The following is a 21,768-nucleotide window of genomic DNA, read 5'->3' on the forward strand; positions in this document are numbered from 1 at the left end:
CAGTGCCCCCAGAAGTGACCAGTACGGATCTCAGTGTCCCCAGCAGTGACCAGTACAGCTCTCAGTGTCCCCAGCAGTGACCAGTACAGATCTCAGTGCCCCCAGCAGTGACCAGTACAGATCTCAGTGCCCCCAGCAGTGACCAGTACAGATCTCAGTGCCCTCAGCTCTCAGCTTTGATCACCATGTTCTGTAGATACTCTGACAGTTATCCTGGAGGGATCATGGTTTGCTCAGTTTCTGGAGTTTGCCAGTGGGATTTTGCAAATAAATGTAACCAATAGTTACAATTATTTGGGCATTCCCAGTGGCATTCTCAAGATGTTTGTTTCCTATGTTCCTCAGCTCCATCTAGTGGCCACGATGCAATATTTTTCTACTGACCCAACCAATCATATTGCTCAGTGTTGTCAGATTTATAACTCTTTGCTTCAGACAATGAAAACAACTAAAACTCCGTTGCCCTCCCCGATGGATCCATGGAAGAGTCCATCTGACTGACAGTTCATGGGGGACAGTGCCTGCAGTCATGGGGCTCCTTGATTGGCTGATTCTGACCTGTTATTCATGTAACCAATCCCATCACTCCAAATTCATGTGTTCTCCCATCTCAGAGGGCTAAAACTCGCACACATCTCATAGGTTTTGGTTCTGCTTCCCATCATCTATGTTCTCATTAAGGAGATCCTATACAGAGGGACCTGTCTATAGAGATCTGCAAAATAATCCCCCGCTTCTACCGCTGCGCTTCTCACTGGCTTTTCTCCACTTTATGAATGTTTTACACAAAGTCACAACCTCAGGAGGAGGATCTATAAAACCTGATTGGTGAGGTCCAGTTAAAACTGAGAAGAACCTGTGATGTCACCCCGACTCCGCCCTCCCACTGTGAGGAATAATAGGAAATAATCCGGGCTTAGGGCGGAGTAACTGAACGACATTTTCAGGAAAACTTTATTTGCCACAAAAGAAATCACAAAGTATAAACTTCAACCTTTTATTATTGGACCCCCTCAGCCGTTCTACAGCCATACAATATATGTGATGTGGAGCTATTGTGATAGAAGAGATCATTCTGCGGTGTCACTCCCATCGCCCTCTGGTGGTCAGACTCTAATTAGAAAGCGATCTTGCAGCAGCGGGCCGATGTCCAGTCTATGCCGCCACACTGACAGTGACAGATTTTCTCAGACTGGATGTCCCACGAGCCACAGGCACTCCCACAGGAACACCCTGTGGGTATGTAATCTGAGAAGTGAGAAGAGGCAATGATGAAATATCGGATTATAAAATTCTACAATCATACATATATACACAGCAATTTACAGAAGATTGGAGCCCCCACCCCCCCCCCCCGAGGTGTCCCCCAAAAATACCCTCATATAGAGGCTTGGGGTGAATGTCCAGCCCTCCCTCCTGTCATTTCTTAGAATGTTCCCACTCTGTTCTGCCAGGGGGGTGACAGCGGTCCTTCTCATATTTGGTCTGAGTTCTCTAGGACCTCATGGGCGGCCTCAGAGCTCTAGGACCTCATGGGTGGTCTGAGAGCTCCAGGACCTCATGGGTGGTTTGAGAGCTCTAGGACCTCATGGGCGGTCTGAGATCTGTAGGACCTCAGGGTTGGTTTGAGAGCTCTAGGACCTCATGGTTGGTCTGAGATCTCTAGGACCTCATGGGTGGTCTGAGAGCTCTAGGACCTCATGGGTGGTCTGAGAGCTCTAGGACCTCATGGGTGGTCTGAGAGCTCCAGGACCTCATGGGTGGTCTGAGAGCTCCAGGACCTCATGGGTGGTCTGAGAGCTCTAGGACCTCATGGGTGGTCTGGAGCGAAGGACATATCTCTCTCACACTGATACTGAGCTCTATTCTGGGTCTTGTGGTGATTTACCTTCAGGACAGGTAGCGTATGCTCCTCGCTGGCCGACATTGGTGCAGACAATTTTACTGTTTGCAAGGACTGTGGAAGCTGGAAGAGAAGACAGAGATATGAGGAACCTGCAAATGTAAATGATCAGATATAGCTGCCCCTCCCCCAACACTAGCGTAGCCAGGTGGCAGCAATGCCATGATGGAGTAAGACATTACTCAGAGAGAGAAGACCTAACATTTCCCTCTAGTGCCTGTGTTACTGGAGTCTACGTAAATTTTCAGGCGTATGCCTGTCCTGGATAAAGCAGAAAATCTTGGGACATGTAGTCCTGATGTTATTGGACAACAAGTTACCACACCACTCCTTGAATTACACCTCCCAAGTGGCTGAAACGCACAATGGATTTATGGGAAAGACTATATATCTGACTGAAATCAGTGGGCTCGCTCCCTTTGCCCCGGGGATTTCACACAGAGCATCAGAGCTGCTGTTCTGTACTTCAGGGGCGCCACGCCAGTGCGGCTTAGCCGGTCCCAGTCCAACTTCAGAAGGAGGGTTCACATTGCTGCGCTCTGTCTGTGCGAGTCGGGTGTTCGAGGCCTTTTTTCAGCCAGAGGACCACTACACAAGTGCTACACCAATCTGTCAACAAAGCAAGCTGAGCGCACACCCTGCTGCCATCCGAGCGAAACTCCTAATGTCTGGAAGGACTGCCCTGTTCCTGCAGAGGCCGGGATTGGTGAACGGGTGGATGCCCACACTCCTCCATTCTGTCACTTCACTATCTAGAGACACTGCATGCAGACATCATACTTTTGCTTTAAAGGGACCGTCACTATAACTATCTCATCTGTCTACTTACTGAACACTGCAGATCTGTGACTAGTCACCATCATTCATGGGCCCCAAACATGCTAGCAGAGTCATCACCTCACATCTGAAATCTCAACTGCTCTTATTTATTCACCAACTGAGACATTTGCTTAACCACTTCCCAACCACGCCCTGTAGCTTTACTGCTAGAGTGCGTGTCGGCTGTACAGAATCACATGTGTATACATGACTCTGCTCTTCCGGGAAGTGCAGCTATGCAATGATTACGCACAGCACAAGCTGATCAGCGGGTGTCGGCCAATGGATGACCACCCTTACCCGCTAATCGGCGAGGACATATACAGGACAGAGCTCTGTTAATGTAAACAATGCAGAACTCCGTTCTATCAGTGGGGTGCATGGGCTGGATTTTGTTTCCCTGCAAAGCACTTCCCTTAGTGAAAGCAGTACATAATACACCCTAAAACACTGGCCAGGCACATATTTAACCCTTTGTTAGCCCTTCCCTGTCAATGTCATTAGTACAGTGACAGTGCATATTTTGTAGCACTGATCACTGTATTGGTGTCACTGGTTCGCCCAAAGTGTCAGATTAGCGGCCGCCACAATGTTGCAGTCCCACTATAAGTCGCTGATGATAAAAATTCCCCTATATATCCCATTGTTTGTAGACATTATAACTTTTGCGCAAACCAATCAATATACGCTTATTGGGATTTTTGTTTAACAAAAACATGTAGCAGAATATATATTGGCCTAAATTAAAAGAAGACATATTGATTTTTTACAGTCTTTATCGGATGTGTTATAACAGAGCTGAAAATATTGGGGGTCAAAATTGTCGCTCTTTGTTTGTTTATAGCGCACAAAATAAAAAATGCAGTGGTGATCAAATACCAACAAAAGAAAGCTCTTGAGCGGAGGGTAAAACTTCTAGGTCAAGCGGATAATCAATGTTTTTAAACATCGTTCCCAAAATGTTTCTTCTGTATTTTGAAAAGCACATTACAGAAATATCTAGGCTCATTTCCCCTCCCCCCCAGTTGTGATGTGAAATATTTGTCAGGTAAAAGTCAGCTTGTAGACAGGTGCACTCTACTTTCTCCACTGTAGGTGGCACTCAACAACAGCGACATTGCAGAGGGAGAGGAAGTCAAGAGGAACATGGTTCTTTTATGATTTCCTGGGTCACTGAGGAAGCAATCCGATTGGATACTGCCAAAACATGTGACTCCAGCTGACATCTTGGGTCAGGCAGAGTCTATTTAAGACCCTGGTGCACATTTCCCATGTGAATAGTATAGGGACAGCCAACCCCGTCTGTCAGGAACAGAACTAGCAGTGGGAAAAGGTTCCAGACGAGTAGGAAAAGAACAGACACACTATCCTTCTTGGAAACCTCCCCGTTTGGGTACAGACTGGCCAGGCCCCATCCCTAGAGACAGACACGTCGGTGCATCCTGCTGTTACACTGATCGCTGCATCATTCTGTGAGTGCCCCCGGTTGGGTTGACTTCCCGCCGGGTAGTTGTACTTGTTTGAACTTCGATACAGTTCTGTTACCGCATCTGGACTCTGAATGTTTATTGCCGGGACACCACTCTGCACCTCCCCACAAGCTGGTGGTGTGTGGACTTCCTCGCCACAAGTTGTAATATGAAGTCATAATCCTCTATATCTGTGGCCGGATACACCATTGGATGGACAAGTTATGGTTCACAAAAGCTCCGCCAACTCTTCACCTGTCCCATTTGTATTCCTTCTTCCCTAAAGGCCTAAGGCCTGGGACTCCATTCTTAAACATTAATAATTGTCCCCATATATTGGACCACTTACTCCTTCCCTCTGCAATCCTGAGTTCCCACCACTGTTCTCCCTTCCTTAAATGGACACGTACAAATACCTCCCCGATCTCTAGAGCCGTTCACCACAGTAAACATCAACCTTTTCCACTCTCTCATCCAACTACAACCCACACGTCGATGTTTTGTTCCACATTTAGGAAGTAAAGGTCCAATCTCTAGGGACTTGACTACTTTTGAATCCCTTTATCTAAGGACATGACCTACACACCTTATAATATTATGGTAAATGGACCTGAACCATTTTTCGGGAGCAGTGATTTTAATGATGCTTAAAGTAAAAAAAAGTGTGAAATATTCCATTAAATATCGTGCCTGGGGGGTGTCTATAGTATGCCTGTAAAGTGGTGCTTGTTTCCCATGTTTAGAACAGTCCGAGAGCAAAATTAAATTTCTAAAGGAAAAAAAATAATTTAAAACTGTTTGTGGCTGTAATGAATTGTCAGGTCTCAGCAATATAGATGAAAATCATTGAGAAAAATGGCATGGGTTCCATCTCCCTCCCAGCCCATTACCAGGCCCTTGGGTCTGGTATGAATATTAAGGGTAACCCCGCACCCACATTTAAAAAAAAAAAAAAAGTGTGGGGCTCCCAGGCCCTTTATGCTCAGAACAGCAGTATACAGGTGGTCCCAAGAAAGACAGGGACTGTGTAGGTTTGTTCTTAAGTTTAATCTGTTAAATTTGGAACAGGAACATTTTGTAAGTGTGGCTCCAGCCAAAAAAAAAAATTTTTAAGCTTTTTGGAAAACATAGGGCAGGGTTATCACCCCTGTAACATTTGTTTTGCTGTCTGTGCACCTCTCCAGAAGATTTCACCTCACTTTCTGTCCCAATGAGAATTAGATTTGGAAAATTTTTGATTAGGGAAACAAGGATTGGTGATAAATCATCAGTGGAGAAGAGACACCTTTTTCCCATATTAACTTTTACAGGAGAGAATTTCCCTTCCTAGGGGTAGATTTTCCTGTTGTCTCCCTCCCTTTGTGAGAAGGAGTCATTTGTAAGTCGGATGATTGAAAGTAGGGGACTGTTTGTATATACTATACGGTCTGCCCTATATACTCGGCAGAAAATTGGGCCTTAGGTGTTGGTGGTACCAGGACACTGTAAGCTCTCACAGTTACTCTTGGTGGGTGCTGTAATGGGCCCTGATGTGAAATATTACATCAAAAATTGTAATTACATGCCACTGTTAAACAGGGGCAGAAAAATTGTGCCTCAGGTAGTGGTACCCTAAACCAAAAATATTCTTAGAAGCTATCATCATGAAGATTGACGAGGAATAAGATAGTCACTCAGCATAATAGGATATTCACTCAGCATAGGCAGTCTTCAAGGGATCCCACATCCATAGAAAAATCAATTTGTTACATCAGCATCAGGTGCTTGGTAGCTGGTGGTGATCCAAGACTGATTAATTTTTATGAATGTGAGCCTATCAACGGAGTCTGTGGACATGCACACTCTGTGATCGGTTACAAACTCTCCAGCAGCACTGAAGGTGCGTTCATAAAGAACACTGGATGCAGGACAGGCCAGAAGCTCAATTACATATTGAGCAAGCTCTGGCCAGTGGCCCATCCTCAAGACCCAGTAACCCAGTGGATGGTCTGTTGGAAAGGTCTCCAAGTCTGAGCTTGCCCCTATATATTCCTGCATAATGCAATGCAGATGCTAGTGATGGTTGCTGGAACCGATCAGACCTTAGCGCTGAGGCCTGAAGAATTGTCTGAAAGCATCTGGCCACTTTCTCCACCGCTCTTTTTGTGACTGAACAAAGCCTCAGCAACACGTTGTCCAGCACCAGGAAATTGTAACCTCCCAGGCTCTGGAAACGCATTGCACAAACCATTCTTCAAGGCCTCCTGAAGATGTTTCATCCTCTGCTCCCTCTGCTCAGGCTGGATAAGTTCTGCAACCTTACCCTTGTAACGTGGATAAAGAAGGGTTGCCAGCTAGTAATGATCCCTCTCCTTGATACCACAAATCCTAGGTTCCTTTCGCAGGCTTTGCAGGATCAGGGAGGCCATGCAGCATAAGTTTGCAGAGGCATTCAATCCTGAGTCCCCTGGGTCACTAAGGATCACATGATCCGCAACCACCTCCTCCCAGCCTTGTAGTGACTGAAAACGATCCCTTGAAGACTGCTGCTGAGTGTTATCCTCCACCTCCATGCTGACACAATCCTCTCCCTCTTCTTCCTGTGTGTTGTGCCAGGCTCCTCTTTCTCCTCTTGCTCCCGCTGTTTTGCCTCAAGTGCCCTGTCCTTTATTCCACTATGCGTGTGCTCCAACAGGAAGACAAGAGGGACAGTATCACTGATGCATGCACTGTCACTGCTCACCATCCTCGTGGCCTCCTCAAATGGTGACAGGACAGTGCATGCATCCCTGATCATGGCCCACTGGCGTGGGAAAAAAAACAAGCTCCCCTGACCCTGGACTGGTGCCATACTCACACAGGTACTCATTGATGGCCCTCTGCTGCATGTGCAGCTGCTGCAGCATTGCCAACGTTGAGTTCCACCCGGTGGGCATGTCAAAAATGAGGCGGTTCTTGGGCAGCTTGCATTCTCTTTGAATGTCAGCCAGCCGAGCACTGGCATTATATGACCAGCGGAAATGACCACAGACTTTCCTGGCCTTCCCTTAGGAGATCCTGTAAGCCCAGGTACCTGCTCAAGAACCACTGCACCACCAAATTCAGGACGTGAGCCAAACAGGGAACATGAGTCAAGTGTCCCTGTTGGAAAGGAGATTGGTGCCATTGTCTCATACAACCATTTCTTGGCTGAAGCTGGAATGGCGTCAACCACCTCTGAGCCTGCCCCTGCAAAGCTGATGGAATCTCTGCCCCAGTGTGGCTTCTGTCACCTAAGCAGACCAACTCAAGCACCGCATGGCATCTTTTTGCCTGAGTGCTTGCGTAGCCCCTCGAACACCTACGGAGCACCACTGGTTCAGAGGAGAAATCTGCAGAGGAAGAAGAAGAGGAGGTGGTGGAGGAGAGAGCTGTGGCAGAATCACCACTACTTATATACACACACACACACACACACACACAAGACTGACTGTATATATAAATATTAAATACACTGCAGCTAACTGAATAACCTGACTGCTCATTCTAAAGCAAACTATCCACGCCAACAACACACTACAAAGTGCTGCCGTGTAGGCAGCCTTATATAGTGTGGGGCGTGGACTTAGTCCCCCTGAGCCATGAATGGCCAAAGGCACCCTGCGTTTGACCAATGATGGCTCTCTTAGCAGAGGGCGCAGTGCATTATGGGGCGTTCCGCGCCGCTCAAATTTGCCACAAACGCTCCATAACCGTATCGTCCTGAACATCGCGCTCATCCCTACCAAACATTTCCTAACCTCATTTGATCACTGTTGGAGATGTAATATGACAGTAAGGTCTATGCTTCACATGTGTGGCACTGCCCTTCAATCACTGGACCAAAATATTCAATATTGATATGGAAGTCACTAGCTCTGATACAGTGCCTTTAAAAAGTAGCCATAGCCCTTGAAATTCCCCATATTTTCTCACATTACATCCAAAAACGTAAATGTATTTTATTGGGGTTTTATGTGATAGACCAACACAAAGTGGCACATAATTGTGAATTGGAAGGAAAATTATAATTAATACAAATAAATATGTGAAAAGTGGAGGGGGGGGAGGCATTTGTATGGCAATACTTTGTAGAACCCCCTTTCACTGCAATTGAAAACAGGCTTTTTTCTAAGATTGTCATGTATTTGTCTCCATCCATCTTCCCATCAACTCTGACCAGCTTCCCTGTCCCTGCTGAAGAAAACCATCCCCACCACATGATGCTGCCACCACCATGTCTCACGGTGGGGATGGTGTGTTCGGGGGATGGGCGGTGTTAGTTTCCCCCACACATAGCGTTTTGCTTTTAGGCCATAGAGTAGAATTTTGGTCTCCTCTGACCAGATCACCTTCTTCCACATGTTTGCTGCCCCCTCCCCCACATGGCTTCTCACAAACTACAAACAGGACTTCCTATGACTTTCTTTCTCCAATGTCTTTCTTCTTGTCACTCTTCCATAAAGGGCAGATTTGTGGAGAGACGACTAATAGTTGTCCTGTGGACAGATTCTCCCCCCTGAGCTGTGGATCTCTGCAGCTCCTCCAGAGTTACCATGGACCTCTTGGCTCTTCTCTGATGAATGCTCTCCTTGCCCGGCCCGGTCAGTTTAGATGGACGGCCATGTCTTGGTAGGTTTGCAGTTGTGCCATACTCTTTCCATTCTCCGATGATGGATTGAACAGAGCTCCGTGAGATGATCAAAGCTTGGGAGATTTCTTTATAACCTAAACCTGCTTTATACTTCTCCACAACTTTATCCCTGACCTGTCTGGTGTGTTCCTTGCTAAGGACTGAGGTTCTCTAACAAACCTCACGGAACAGCTGTATTTATACTGAGATTAAATGGCACACAGGTGTACTCTATTTACTAATTAGGTGACTTCTGAAGACAATTAGTTCCATTAGATTTTAGTTAGGGGTATCAGAGTAAAGGGGGTTGAATACAAATGCCCCCCACACACAAACACTTTTCACATATTTATTTGTATCATTTATCATATTCCTTCCACTTCACAATTATGTGCCACTTTGTGTTGGTCTATCAGATACAATACATTCACGTTTTTGGATGTAACATGACAAAATGTGGAAAATGTCAAGGGGTATGAAAACTTTTTCAAGGCACTGTATATCTCTAATAGTCTCTCTTCTACAGTATATCCATGGGGTCCATCTCCAATTACAAAAATAACTTTCAGATTCTTCTTGTAGGCAGCAAGAGATGCAATCTTCTGCCACTGGAGATTCACCCAAACCCAAACTATCTGTCAGGTCACCTTGAGGCCAGGTGACAGATGCACACCATAGGGATCAGGAGTGCACCACAAGGTTGTGGACCCTATGGCTGACTGCTGCAGACGGGGGTCAAGGTGATAGGAAGGCAGGGCCGCTAGAACACCAAGATGGATCCCACCGGGGTTAGAGCGTAAGATTCCCTGGGGCGCGGAGTCTAAGAGCCAGCAGGTGTTCACCAGAGCCTCGAGTGGTAAGGATGGACTTGGCTGCAACTGGCTCCAGGTCGCGACCCCCAGGGTCCCCCAGCTCAAACCAACAGTAGGCAACAGGAGGTTAGGGATGGTGAGGGACAAAGCCAAGGTCGGGACCACAAGCAGACAGGAATAGTCAGGGACACACCAAAGGGTCAGGATCACAGGCAAACAGGGATGGTCAAGGACACGCCAAAGTCGGTAACGGAATAACAGAAGAGCACACGGCAGGTAACAGGAAGCTAAACACACAAAGGTTGATCAGCAGGGCTGGCCTGCAGTGCACAGGTTAATATAGAGTTCTCTGATAGGAGCTAGGGTGGAGCCATGCCAGAGGATGGATATAAAAGCAGACAGGTGAGGCTCGGCTGGTCTCTAGAAATGAACACATGGAGACAGGTAAGCAGACGAACTCTATTGCATAACCATGACAGTATCTCAGAATGGCTCCAAGAGTTGACACTCATACAAAGCATGGAAGAACTCACGGCATTCATTTCCAAGACATATTTCTTCTTACATGGCTACATGGGGAGTCTGGGGAGTTTCCTCAGTTTCTACTTAAATTTTGAGAATAATGGCCACTTACCCCCCCCCCCCCCAAACAGTTGGGTTCATCAGTCTCCCTGTTTGGGCTCCCCTCTTCCCTGCTCTCACCTTCCTCTCTTCTCTGGTACCTTTCTCTATACTTCCCTTAATTCTATTTTCTACGCACCTCACCTTGCACTATCTACCTTCTTTCCTATGGATCACATAGAGACAATCCATCTCCCAGGTTCATCGATGGTCTTCGTTCCTCTCTGAGACTCTTATACGCACAATGTAGAGTCTTATGTTGTTTTTCTCGATTGTACCCAACCCGACACTGATTACTTCTATGGAACCTTCCACACTGTATACTTTATTGTTGGCTATGATGAGATCCAGAGGTATGGATATGTCTGAGAACATTTATTCTAAGACCTCATGTCATGGTATGAAGGAGCTTTTACCAAAAGTGTTTACACACAAAATGTAGAGAATTATTTTTAATGGAGCATTTTGTGAATTATTGTATGAAAACTGATAAATATCCCCATAAGGATGGCTACATTTTTGCAGGGCATTGGCTTGTATGTCCCTCCTAAATGCATCACTGACCATGGTGGTGTATATAACATCAGAAGAGCTTACTAAAGTTCCAATTCTGGATGGACCCGCTGCACACGGCTAGACACCCTCTTCAGCAAACTATGGAATGACACCATGGACACCAAGCCAACCTGAGGCATGGAGACACAAGGTGGGGGGAGAGCTACTGGGTTCAGGTCTGGTCATTGACCTGCCTTACAACAGAAAAGATATATACCTGTGCTCAGTTCCCAATGTCCTGTACATACATTCAACCGCTTCCCACCCGCCCAACGTCATATGAGGTCGTCGACTTTGAGCAGCGATATCTGATTGATGGGTGCCGTTACAGACATCTTTCAGATATCATCTTTTAGATCTGGTGATTCCCTTCACCATAAGAATGATCATAGTGGATGTTCAGACGCTTGTTCGTTCTTATAGGCGGCAGAAGGGATGTCCCCCCCCCCCCCCCTCGGTGCTTCTCCTGGCTCGCTCCTGTGATCAGCAAGCCAGAGAAGCAACCAACCGGGGCCGGATGTTGACCATAGAGATTTCCGGTGGGCCAGAAGGTCCCCAGAGTCTCTAGGATCTTTTGAAGCGCCCCGGCCTCTGCATTCGAAAAAAAAGCCGCCGCCTCAGCTGTAAAGCCGAGATCCTTTTTTTATTTTATTTTTTATTTCAGGCTTCCCAGCCTAGAGGTGAGACGTGGGGACTTATTAAATAAAGCATCAAACTAGAGAAAAAAAAGTAAAATGAACAATAAAAAAAGCCTCCGTCCCTGCGTGCTCACTCGCAGATGCAAACGCATATGCAAGTCCCGCCCACATACATAAACGATGTTCAAACCACACATGTGAGGTATCTCCGTCATCGGTAGAGCGAGAGAAATAATTCTTGCCCCAGATCTCCTCTGTAACTCTAAGGCTCCATGCACACTGAAGCTCAAAAAAGCTATTTCTGGACGCCAGATTGCTGGCAGAAAACGCTGGTTGAAAAACCTGCTTTTAACAGCGTTTTATACTAGCGTTAATGAGCGTTAATGAGCGTTTTACAGCGTTATCGTTAATGGGCGTTTTTTATAAAAATACACAGAGGACACTCCAAAAATCCCACAATGCATTGAAAAATAGAATGCCGAACACTAATGAACGAGCGTTAATGAGCGTTAATGAGCGTTTGTCGTTTTTTTGCCGCTGAAAAACGGCACTTTGAACGCGAATTTCTGGCGTTCAGAAAAAAGCCCATAAACTCCACTGCTCATTAAAGCTGAAAAACGTCCATGTGTGCACGGACACATAGGCTAACATAGAGTGGAGTTTATGGGCTTTTACAAAAAACGCCCAAACTCCAATAAACTGCAGTTTATCAGCTTCAGTGTGCATGGAGCCTAAACATGTAACCTGTAAAAAAGTTTAAAGGGTCGCCTATGGGGATTTTTAAGTACTTAAGTTTGGCGCCATTCCACGGGCGGGCGCAATTTTGAAGCGTAACATGTTAGATATCTATTTACTCTGCGTAACTTCATCTTTCAAATTATACAAAAAAAAATGGGATAACTTTACTTTTTTGTTTTTTTAATGCATGCAAAATTGCTGCGTAAATACAGTGCAAGATAAAAAGTTGCAACAAGTGCCATTTCATTCTCTAGGGTCTCTGCTTAAAATGGATAGCGAGAGAGAGAGAGAGAGAGAGAGAGAGAGAGCCCACTTATTTTCTGGTCATTAGCCTAGTCTTATGACATCATGGACAGCTCTCTCTCTCTCTCCTGAAAGTTTGCCAGGAAGGGATGGGGGGATGAGTCATAAGAGGGCTAATGAGAGCTGCAGAGCTGGAGGTGTGCCTCTGTGTAAATCTAGGAAGCTGCCGCTGCCCACAGTTAAAATGGCTGCAGCCAGACTCAGGGGAGGGGGAGTTCTGCAGTATATTTGGCAAGTACAGAATCACAGTATATATAAAATAATATAAAAATTGGTTGGAGAGAAGCTTCGGAATGGCAAAAGATGTTTTTATTACAAATTATGTGAGCAGACTGCAGTTCCTCTTTAAGTCAACCAACAGCGTCAAAGTAATCCCTCTTATGGCCAATCCTACAGGGCTTTGCTAATATGCGGTCACACCCCTTTACCACCTGATAGTTTATATGCATGTACAAACTATTGAGATCTGACCACAGGTATATATTTTCTCTTTATTAAAGTTCAGTCGTCTGTCCAAGTAAAAGTACCCCATCTGTAAGGCAGTGACACTAACCAAAGTCCCTAGTGTAGCCCAACTAGGAGGAAAACATGGAGGAAGTGTCACCTGCCTACCACCAATCCCCCCCTTACACCAATTCAATTTACCAGCACTACATTCAGCTGTCCAACCAATGGAGGTTTACCATTACTGGACCTACAGAACAAGTCCCCTCTCACACTCAGCCTTGTAACCAGAGCCAAGGGGTGGGCAGGAGGGGCAGCTGCCCTTGGTGCAATGATTTATTGCAGGGATGGGGGGGTACCGTGACCCTAACCCTAAGGGAAGGGAGGGGGGCACAGTTTGCCATCTTTGCCCTTGGTGCTGGATGACCTTGTCCCAGCACTGCTTGTAACTGACCATCATTCTAGTTGATAATGTATTTCTAATTCATTGAAGAATGTATTTGCTCTTTTGTTGGGTTCCAAGTACCTTTTAAACCACCCCCCCCCCCCCCCATTACGCAGCAAGGAGATACATAGAAGATTAAAAATGTGTTCTGATTATGAAGAGCGAAGTGTGACCTACCCGTAGATTTTATGGCGTTGGTGAGGGCGTGACAACTGTCGTCTGCTGTGACCGCATACAGGAGACAGAAACAAATCAGAAGCTTCATCTTCATCTTCAGAGTCCAGGAACACCCGAGAGGGACGGAGAATCTGTGGAGAACGGGATGATATCTCATAAACCATAAATAATGATTCTTTATACAAATAATGTGGACAACTGCAACATCAAGTATGACATGAATAACAGAGAACATCACAAAGGAGCGTGGCTTGGCACGCAGCGCGGATGGAGGCAGAGTGAAGGAGCCCCGGCATCCTGAGAGCGCTGGGAGCTGAAAACGACCTGAATCCTGGGCAAAAATGTCCACACTGCTCAAGAGGGGGGACACACAATCGATCCCGCACTCACCGGGAACCCCCTAAAGGCAAACACTCACCGACAAACCTCAGCAAATACCGCAACAGCAGAGGAGGGGGAGGATCCAAGATGGCACCGACTCACACAACGGCAGGAGGGGAGGACATGGGGGATGATGAAATCTCCCTTCCTGCAGCCGAGGACTCTACCAGAGGTAAAATGATGGCTGACCATCCCCTAACATTTGCAGACATGACGGAAATAGCTGCAGACATCAAAAACTCGCTCTCAGCTGCCATCACTGACCTAAAAATGGACTTACTGCGACTCACAGAGCAAATGGAAGTGAATGAGAGGGCAGGGGGACGGGGCTCTAATCAGGCTAGACAACATTACAGCCTCTCCCTCTCAACACATGATTGATATGAATAGACAGATTGAGGACCTGGAGAACAGAGAGAGAAGAAACAACATAAGAGTGAGGGGAGTCCCGGAATCTGTTACCCCTGAACAAATTAAACCCGCATTATCCTCCATCTTCAATAATCTCATTGAGAGACCTGAGGCTTCACCAATAGAATATGACAGAGCCCTCAGACCCAGAGCTCCAGATAATACACCTCCCAGAGGCATTGTCTCCCCAACCTCTGCCTCAAAAAGAAATTCTGCAGAAAGCAAGAACAAATCGACTGATCACATTTAATGGAGTAGATGTGCAGCTCTTCCAGGACCTTTCACCGATCACACTGAAAAATAGAAGGACCCTGAAACCCCTACTAGAAATCCTAAAAGAAAAAGGGATTCATTATAGGTGGGAATACCCCTTTGCCCTCCAAGGCATCTATGATGGTAAACAGTACATGCTCAGAGTCCTGGATGACTTGTTATATTTTGGTGAAAACCTGCAGATAGCTCCAGTTGAGCTGCCAGACTGGTACTCAGAATTCCATCTCCCTCCCGCAATCACCAACCTGCCCTCCATGTCAGGCTTGTCTCCTGAAAAATATCCTTTTCAATATGGAAAACACAAACAGAACCAACTTTAACTCTCCTGCCACCAAAAGTCCCAGATCAAGGGACTCTAGACAAAACAACCGCACATAAAAGAACCGCGACACCAAAGAGAAAACTTATCAGTTAGTTATCAGCTCACATGGTTTACCCAGTACAGGTTTGAACCACCATTTTCTTTTTTTCTCCTGTTGCTTTTTTTTTTTTTACTTGTTACAAATAAGTTCTTACCAGTTTAGCCACTAGAGGGCAACCTTTATTAAGCATTGCTATGAAGCCAGACCCATAGACTGCCTAATGCCCTACAAAGTAGACACGTGCAATTTGTTTAGTTCTGAATTCGTTTTTTAACGAATTTTGAAAAAAATTCATTCATTTATGAATTTCCGAAATATCTGAGTTTTTTTCAATTTCCAAAATTCCGATTTTCCAAATTTCTGAATTTTTAAAGGGATTGTAAAGTGAATTATTTTTTTTTAAATAACAAACATGTTATACTTACCTCCACTGTGCAGCTCGTTTTGCACAGAGTGGCCCCCAACCTGCTCTTCTGGGGTCCCTCGGTGGCTGTCTCTGCTTCCTCCCGCAGGTGCTTCTCACGTTCATGTGAGCTCCCTCGCATGGTGAGAAGCCCCTGTGATACAGCCGGCGGCTATATCCTCTCGCTGTATCACACGGCCCCGCCCCCCGGCGCTCCGCGTCAGTGGATGTGATTGACAGCAGCGCGAGCCAATGGCTGCGCTGCTTTCCATCCATCCACTCCAGCCAATCAGCGGCCAGGCTGAACGGTGGAAAGGACATCGGGGGACGAGCATGGGATTTTCGAGGGGTCAGGTAAGTAAAACGGGGGGCTGGGGGGCGCAGGCAGTGTCAGATGTTTTTTCACCTTAATGCATAGAATGCATTAAGGTGAAATAACATTTACCTTTACAACCCCTTTAAATTCAGATTTTCTGAAAATTTGGAAATACGAAATTCAGATTTAGAATTTTCAAATTGCGGAAATTTGGAATTTTGGAAATTCGAAATATCGGAAATTTGAAATTCCAGAAATTGGAAAATTCGAATTTTGGGAATTCGGAAATTCGAAATTTCGGAAATTCTAAAATTTGGAAATTTGAAAATTTGAACATTTGAATTAAAAAATTCAGAAATTCAAAAATTTTTAAATTTGAAAATCCAAATTTTCAGATTTCCCAATTCCGAATTCTCAAATTTCCACAAAAAGCAAAAAAAGAATGAAACGAAAATGAACAAATTTTTTTGTCAGTGCACATGTCTACCACAAAGTAAGCGTTGCTTGAAGCTACTGCTTCACTACAGGATATATACTTTATACCCAAAATGGATGCATTGCGAGCAAATTCTCTCGCTCTCTCCCTCATTCAATGCAGAGAACTGCCATGGGGATAATAAGGTACAACTAGAACTCTCCTACAATAAACAACAACTACTATACTACCCCTGGACAACCCACTCTAAATCACCCAGAAACGCAAAACAGAGTAACCTCTGATTACTACCACGATAGATATACCACACAAAATAGCCTCAATTCCTGGCCCACCAACACCGATCGCCGGCCACCTGGATTTTACCCCTGGGCTAAAACAAATAAGTCTTCTGAGACCTAAACATACTGTAGCTCCAAGTTCCTGGCATCACATTGCCTGCTTAGAAACCAGCTAAGAACCTTAGACTCATGACTTGTGTAGGACCTAACCCATAGTCATTCCACCCCCCTGTTGTATTTACGATCTAACCTCTCCAAATCCCCCCACAAATGACGTGACAAGGTTTTGGGGTAAATGGCCTTGATGGCCTTTTTCTTAACGATTACCATAAAATTAAATTAAATAAATAACCTTTTGATGTACTTTTTGGGGTCTTTGAGGAGAACAACACACCACCGGTCACTGCGACCAACTTCTTTTAAACTTCAGGCCTCCAGTCACAAGCCTCTGGACCCAGAGACGGTACTCAACCTTCGCAGCGACCTACCTATTACCCGTTCCTCGTTAACCGGAAGGTACCTGATAACCCCATACCACCGATGGGTACCAACCATGTTATATACATATAACATCCATCTTCTCCTCCTCCAAAGACCCAACCACTGCCGGGCCGTCCCCTACAGCCCCCATTTTCATTAACCAGAACTCGGGAGGGTGTGTGGGAGTCTTTCTCCACCGCCGCTCTCTAATGACGTCACGCCCCTTCCTCCTCACTAACTGAAACCGAGCGCCTCCCCTGCTCCGCCCACTTGTTAAAGGGGACTACTTTTCCTTTTCAATAAGTTCAATATACCTATAAAATGGAAGAAATTCTAGCAATGGAAAAATAAAATAATGCCAACTTTACCGATCGGTAATGTGCGAGCGGACAGGGGAGAGATCGGGTGCAGCAGAGCTGTGGGCTGGATCTGTAGTATCCACAGTGCTGATATGTGCCCATTCCAGCCATCCATGCTCAGCCATTCATGATGCCATACCCATCCATCCATCCATGCTCAGCCATCCCTCTGTCATACTCATCCAGCCATCATTAGCCATCCCTCTGTCATACTCATCCAGCCATCCTCAGCCATCCCTCTGTTATACCCATCCATCCATGCTCACCCATCGCTCTGTCATACTCATCCAGCCATCCATCCATGCTCAGCCATCCCTCTGTCATACTAATCCAGCCATCCCTCTGTCATACTCATCCATCCATCCATGCTCAGCCATCCCTCTGTCATACTCATCCAGCCATCCATCCCTGCTCAGCCATCCCTCTGTCATACTAATCCAGCCATCCCTCTGTCATACTCATCCATCCATCCATGCCCAGCCATCCCTCTGTCAAACTCATCCATCCATGCTCAGCCATCCCTCTGTCACACTCATCCATCCATGCTCAGCCATCCCTCTGTCATGCCCATCCAGCCATCCTCAGCCATCCCTCTGTCATACTCATCCATCCATCCATGCTCAGCCATCCCTCTGTCATACTCATCCAGCCACCCTCAGCCATCCCTCTGCCATACCCATCCATGCTCACCCATCCCTCTTTCATACTCATCTAGCCAGCCATCCATGCTCAGCCATCCCTCTGTCATACTGATCCAGCCATCCATGCTCAGCCATCCCTATGTCATACTCATCCAGCCATCCATTCATGCTCAGCCATCCCTCTGTCATACTCATCCAGCTATCCATGCTTAGCCATCCCTTTGTCATATTCATCCAGTCATCCCTCTGTCATACTCATCCAGCCCTCCATCCATGCTCCACCATCCCTCTGCCATACTCATCCAGCTATTCACGGCCATTCCTCTGCCATACTCATCCAGCCATCCATCCATGCTCAGCCATCCCTCTGTCATACTCATCCATCCATTCATGCTCAGCCATCCCTCTGTCATACTCATCCATCCATGCTCAGCCATCTCTCTGTCATACTCATAAATCCATGCTCAGCCATCCCTCTGTCATACTCATCCATCCATGCTCAGCCATCTCTCTGTCATACTCATAAATCCATGCTCAGCCATCCCTCTGTCATATTCATCCATCCATCCATGCTAAGCCATCCCTCTGCCATACTCATCCAGCCATCCATCTATGCTCAGCCACCCCTCTGTCATACTCATCCAGCTATCCAACCATGCTCAGCCATCCCTCTGTCATACTCATCCATCCATCCATGCTCAGCCATCCCTCTGCCATACTCATCCAGCCATCCATCCATGCTCAGCCACCCCTCTGTCATACTCATCCAGCTATCCATCCATACTCAGCAATAATCATCCATCCACACCCATCCATACGCAGACATACCCAGCCATGCTCAGCCGTACCCAGCTATCCCATCCATACTCAGCCATCCCATCCATACTCAGCCATCCCATCCATACTCAGCCATCCCATCTTTACTCAGCCATCCCAGCCATACTCAACCATGCGCAGTCATCCCAATCCATGGCTCATCCATCCCCATTCGTACTCATCCATGCCACTACAGTGCCTCAAAGTGTAATAGGTAGTCAAATTAGATTTGACATTTATGTCCATAGAACACCTCATGGTACTCCCTGTATGTTGGTCCTCTCTATGTGGCCACATTGTGGAAAAGTCTCACACATGTGGTATCGCCATACTCAGAAGGCATAGGAGAATCGATGTTGGGGTGTAATTTTTGGTATGTACATGCTATGTGTTAGTAATATTGTATAAATTGATAACTTTGTGTAAAAAAAATACGTTTTCATTTTCTTTGCGCATATTCCAAAACTTGTAGGAAATAATGACATATCCAAAAGATACATTATGCCTCATAGATTATATGTTGTTTTTTTTTCTTTCCAAAATGGGGTGATTTTGGGGGCGTTTCCATTGTCCTGGTGCTCCCTGCATGTTGGGCCTCTCTATGTGGCCAGGCTGTGGAAAAGTCTCACACATGTGGTATCGCCATACTCAGAAGGCGTAGGGGAATCTATTTTGGGGTGTCATTTTTGGTATGTACATGCTATGTGTTAGAAATATTGTATAAAATTGATAACTTTGTATAAAAAAAAAAAAAAAAAGTTTTCATTTTCTTTGCACGTGTTCCAAAAACTTGTAGGAAATAATGACATATTCAAAAGACTCGATATGCCTTATAGATTATACGTTGGGTTGTTTTCTTTCCAAAATTGGGTCATTTTGGGGGCGTTTCCATTGTTCTGGTGCTCCAGGGCCTTCAAAATGTAAGCGGTAGTCAAGAAATTAGATGTGTAATTTATGCTCGTAGAACACCTGAAGGTACTCCCTGCATGTTGGGCCTCTGTATGTGGCCAGGCTGTGTAAAAATCTCACACATGTGGTATCGCCGTACTCAGGAGGAGAAGCAGAATGTGTTTTGGGGTGCAGTTTGTGGTATACAATATGCTGTGTGTGAGAAATCACCTGATAATATGACAATTTTGTGGAAAAAAAAATCTTGATTTTGCAAAGAATTGTGGGAAAAAATGACAACTTCAAAAAACTCATCATGCCTCTTACTAAATACCTTAGAATGTCTACTTTCCAAAAATCAGTCATTTGGGGGGTATTTGTACTTTCCTGGCTTCTTAGGGCCTCAAGAAATGAGATCGAGGCCGTCAGTACATCAGATGTGATCAATTTTCAATGGTTGGCACCACAGATCATGAAATCTATAACTTTCACACAGACCAAATAATATCCACCGATTTTTTTTTTTTTTTTTTTTTCACCGAAGATACGTAGCAGTATACATTTTGGCCAAAATTTATGAAGAAAAATGACTAATTTGCAAAATTTTGTAACAGAAACGAAGAAAAATTCATTTTTTTTAAGGAATTTTCAGTCTTTTTTCTTTCATAGCGCAAAATATATAAAAAAAAAAAACCCACCGGTGATTAAATACCACCAAAAGAAAGATCTATTTGTGTGGAATAAGGGACAAACTATTCATATGGGTACAGTGTTAAGTATGTTTTCAATAAACTTTGATTGTGGGGAAAAACAAAACAAAAAAACACATCACAAGAAATCCCAACATCCGTCTACATCGGAAGACAAAATCATTTCACTTTTCCTTACTGATATGTTCTCCCGGCTCCGCCCCCAACGCGGAGAAGTTTCCCCCGGGAACCTGAAGTACCAGTTATTGTGAGACGTTCCTCCTCTGGCTTCCTCCAATGATAATAATCCATTTCACCAACTTTAAGGTGAAGAAACCGGGATGAGTCGGGAGCAACTTTATAACTTGGATTTTTGTACCATCGGGAAATATTTGGGAAGATCACAGAAGAGGAATTTGTCCCCAACATTTACTTCTGGTGACGTCCCATAGACTCTCCTATATAGATAGTAATGGGGACTATTGGAAGAGGGACCATGCTCCACTCCTTTAGTAAATCCCCCCTGAGCTCTATATATGGTGTATTATTATCATTATTCAGGAATTATTCGGCACCAACATTATAAAGGGAGACAGTACACCAGTAACCCATCATTATCCCAGTGATATAAAGATTCAGGACCCCCATACAGGACTAAGACCCCCTCCCCCCTCCATAACACTTACCTGATGGATATGAGAGAAGTTCTATATCTCATGAAGGTGAGGAGACACTTATATACCTGATGGGGACCGACCTTCCACCAATCACAGCAGGGAAGGAGTCATCTCCCTCAATAACCCCTCCCCTGCTGGAGTCCAGCCCCCTCCCTGCAGGGAACAGAAAGGAATGTGTATCCTCCCAGATACAATCATATCTTATGTGAGCCCACAGAGCTGACACTCCAAGATTTCACACAAACACAAGTGTGTATATCTGCAGGATTGTACTGGCATGTTCTGATTTTATAAACTGATAGCATATACCATAGTGCAGTACAGAGAAAACGTACACTATAATGTCCCCTCCCCCACAGTCACATCAGTCTCTGTACAGAGGAGCTTACACTCTAATGTCCCCTCCCCCACACAGTCACATCAGTCTCTGTACAGAGGAGCTTACACTCTAATGTCCCCTCCCCCACACAGTCACATCAGTCTCTGTACAGAGGAGCTTACACTCTAATGTCCCCTCCTCCACAGTCACATCAGTCTCTGTACAGAGGAGCTTACACTCTAATGTCCCCTCCCCCCCCACAGTCACATCAGTCTCTGTACAGAGGAGCTTACACTCTAATGTCCCCTCCCCCCACAGTCACATCAGTCTCTGTACAGAGGAGCTTACACTCTAATGTCCCCTCCCCCACAGTCACATCAGTCTCTGTACAGAGGAGCTTACACTCTAATGTCCCCTCCCCCCACAGTCACATCAGTCTCTGTACAGAGGAGCTTACACTCTAATGTCCCCTCCCCCCACAG

The 21,768-nt window shown here is 45.6% G+C and overlaps 1 protein-coding gene across 1 annotated transcript; it reads right to left on the bottom strand.

The window, feature by feature from the left end:
• Window positions 1-983: 983 nt before the first annotated feature.
• LOC143975702 (resistin-like gamma) lies at window positions 984-21,093 on the bottom strand. Its single transcript, XM_077478197.1, has 4 exons — window positions 20,977-21,093; window positions 13,555-13,685; window positions 1,889-1,966; window positions 984-1,248 (listed from the first exon to the last, which is right to left on the bottom strand). Exons 1-4 carry the CDS (start codon window positions 21,006-21,008, stop codon window positions 1,118-1,120), a joined length of 372 nt encoding a protein of 123 aa, XP_077334323.1. The 5' UTR covers window positions 21,009-21,093; the 3' UTR covers window positions 984-1,117.
• Between the last annotated feature and the right edge of the window lie 675 nt (window positions 21,094-21,768).

Source organism: Lithobates pipiens, unplaced genomic scaffold, assembly GCF_037356315.1.
Source record: "Lithobates pipiens isolate NorthernLeopardFrog02 unplaced genomic scaffold, aLitPip1_a1.2 Scaffold_13, whole genome shotgun sequence".
Classification (NCBI taxonomy): Eukaryota; Metazoa; Chordata; class Amphibia; order Anura; family Ranidae; genus Lithobates; species Lithobates pipiens.

Excerpts from the sequence above, each read along its gene's own strand:
- LOC143975702 (XM_077478197.1), bottom strand. The coding sequence starts at position 21,008 with ATGAGATATAGAACTTCTCTCATATCCATCAG. Across the intron at positions 13,686-20,976 it reads ACTTCTCTCATATCCATCAG|ATTCTCCGTCCCTCTCGGGT; the intron begins GTAAGTGTTATG and ends CGTTCTCCACAG. Across the intron at positions 1,249-1,888 it reads ATACGCTACCTGTCCTGAAG|ATTACATACCCACAGGGTGT; the intron begins GTAAATCACCAC and ends CTCACTTCTCAG.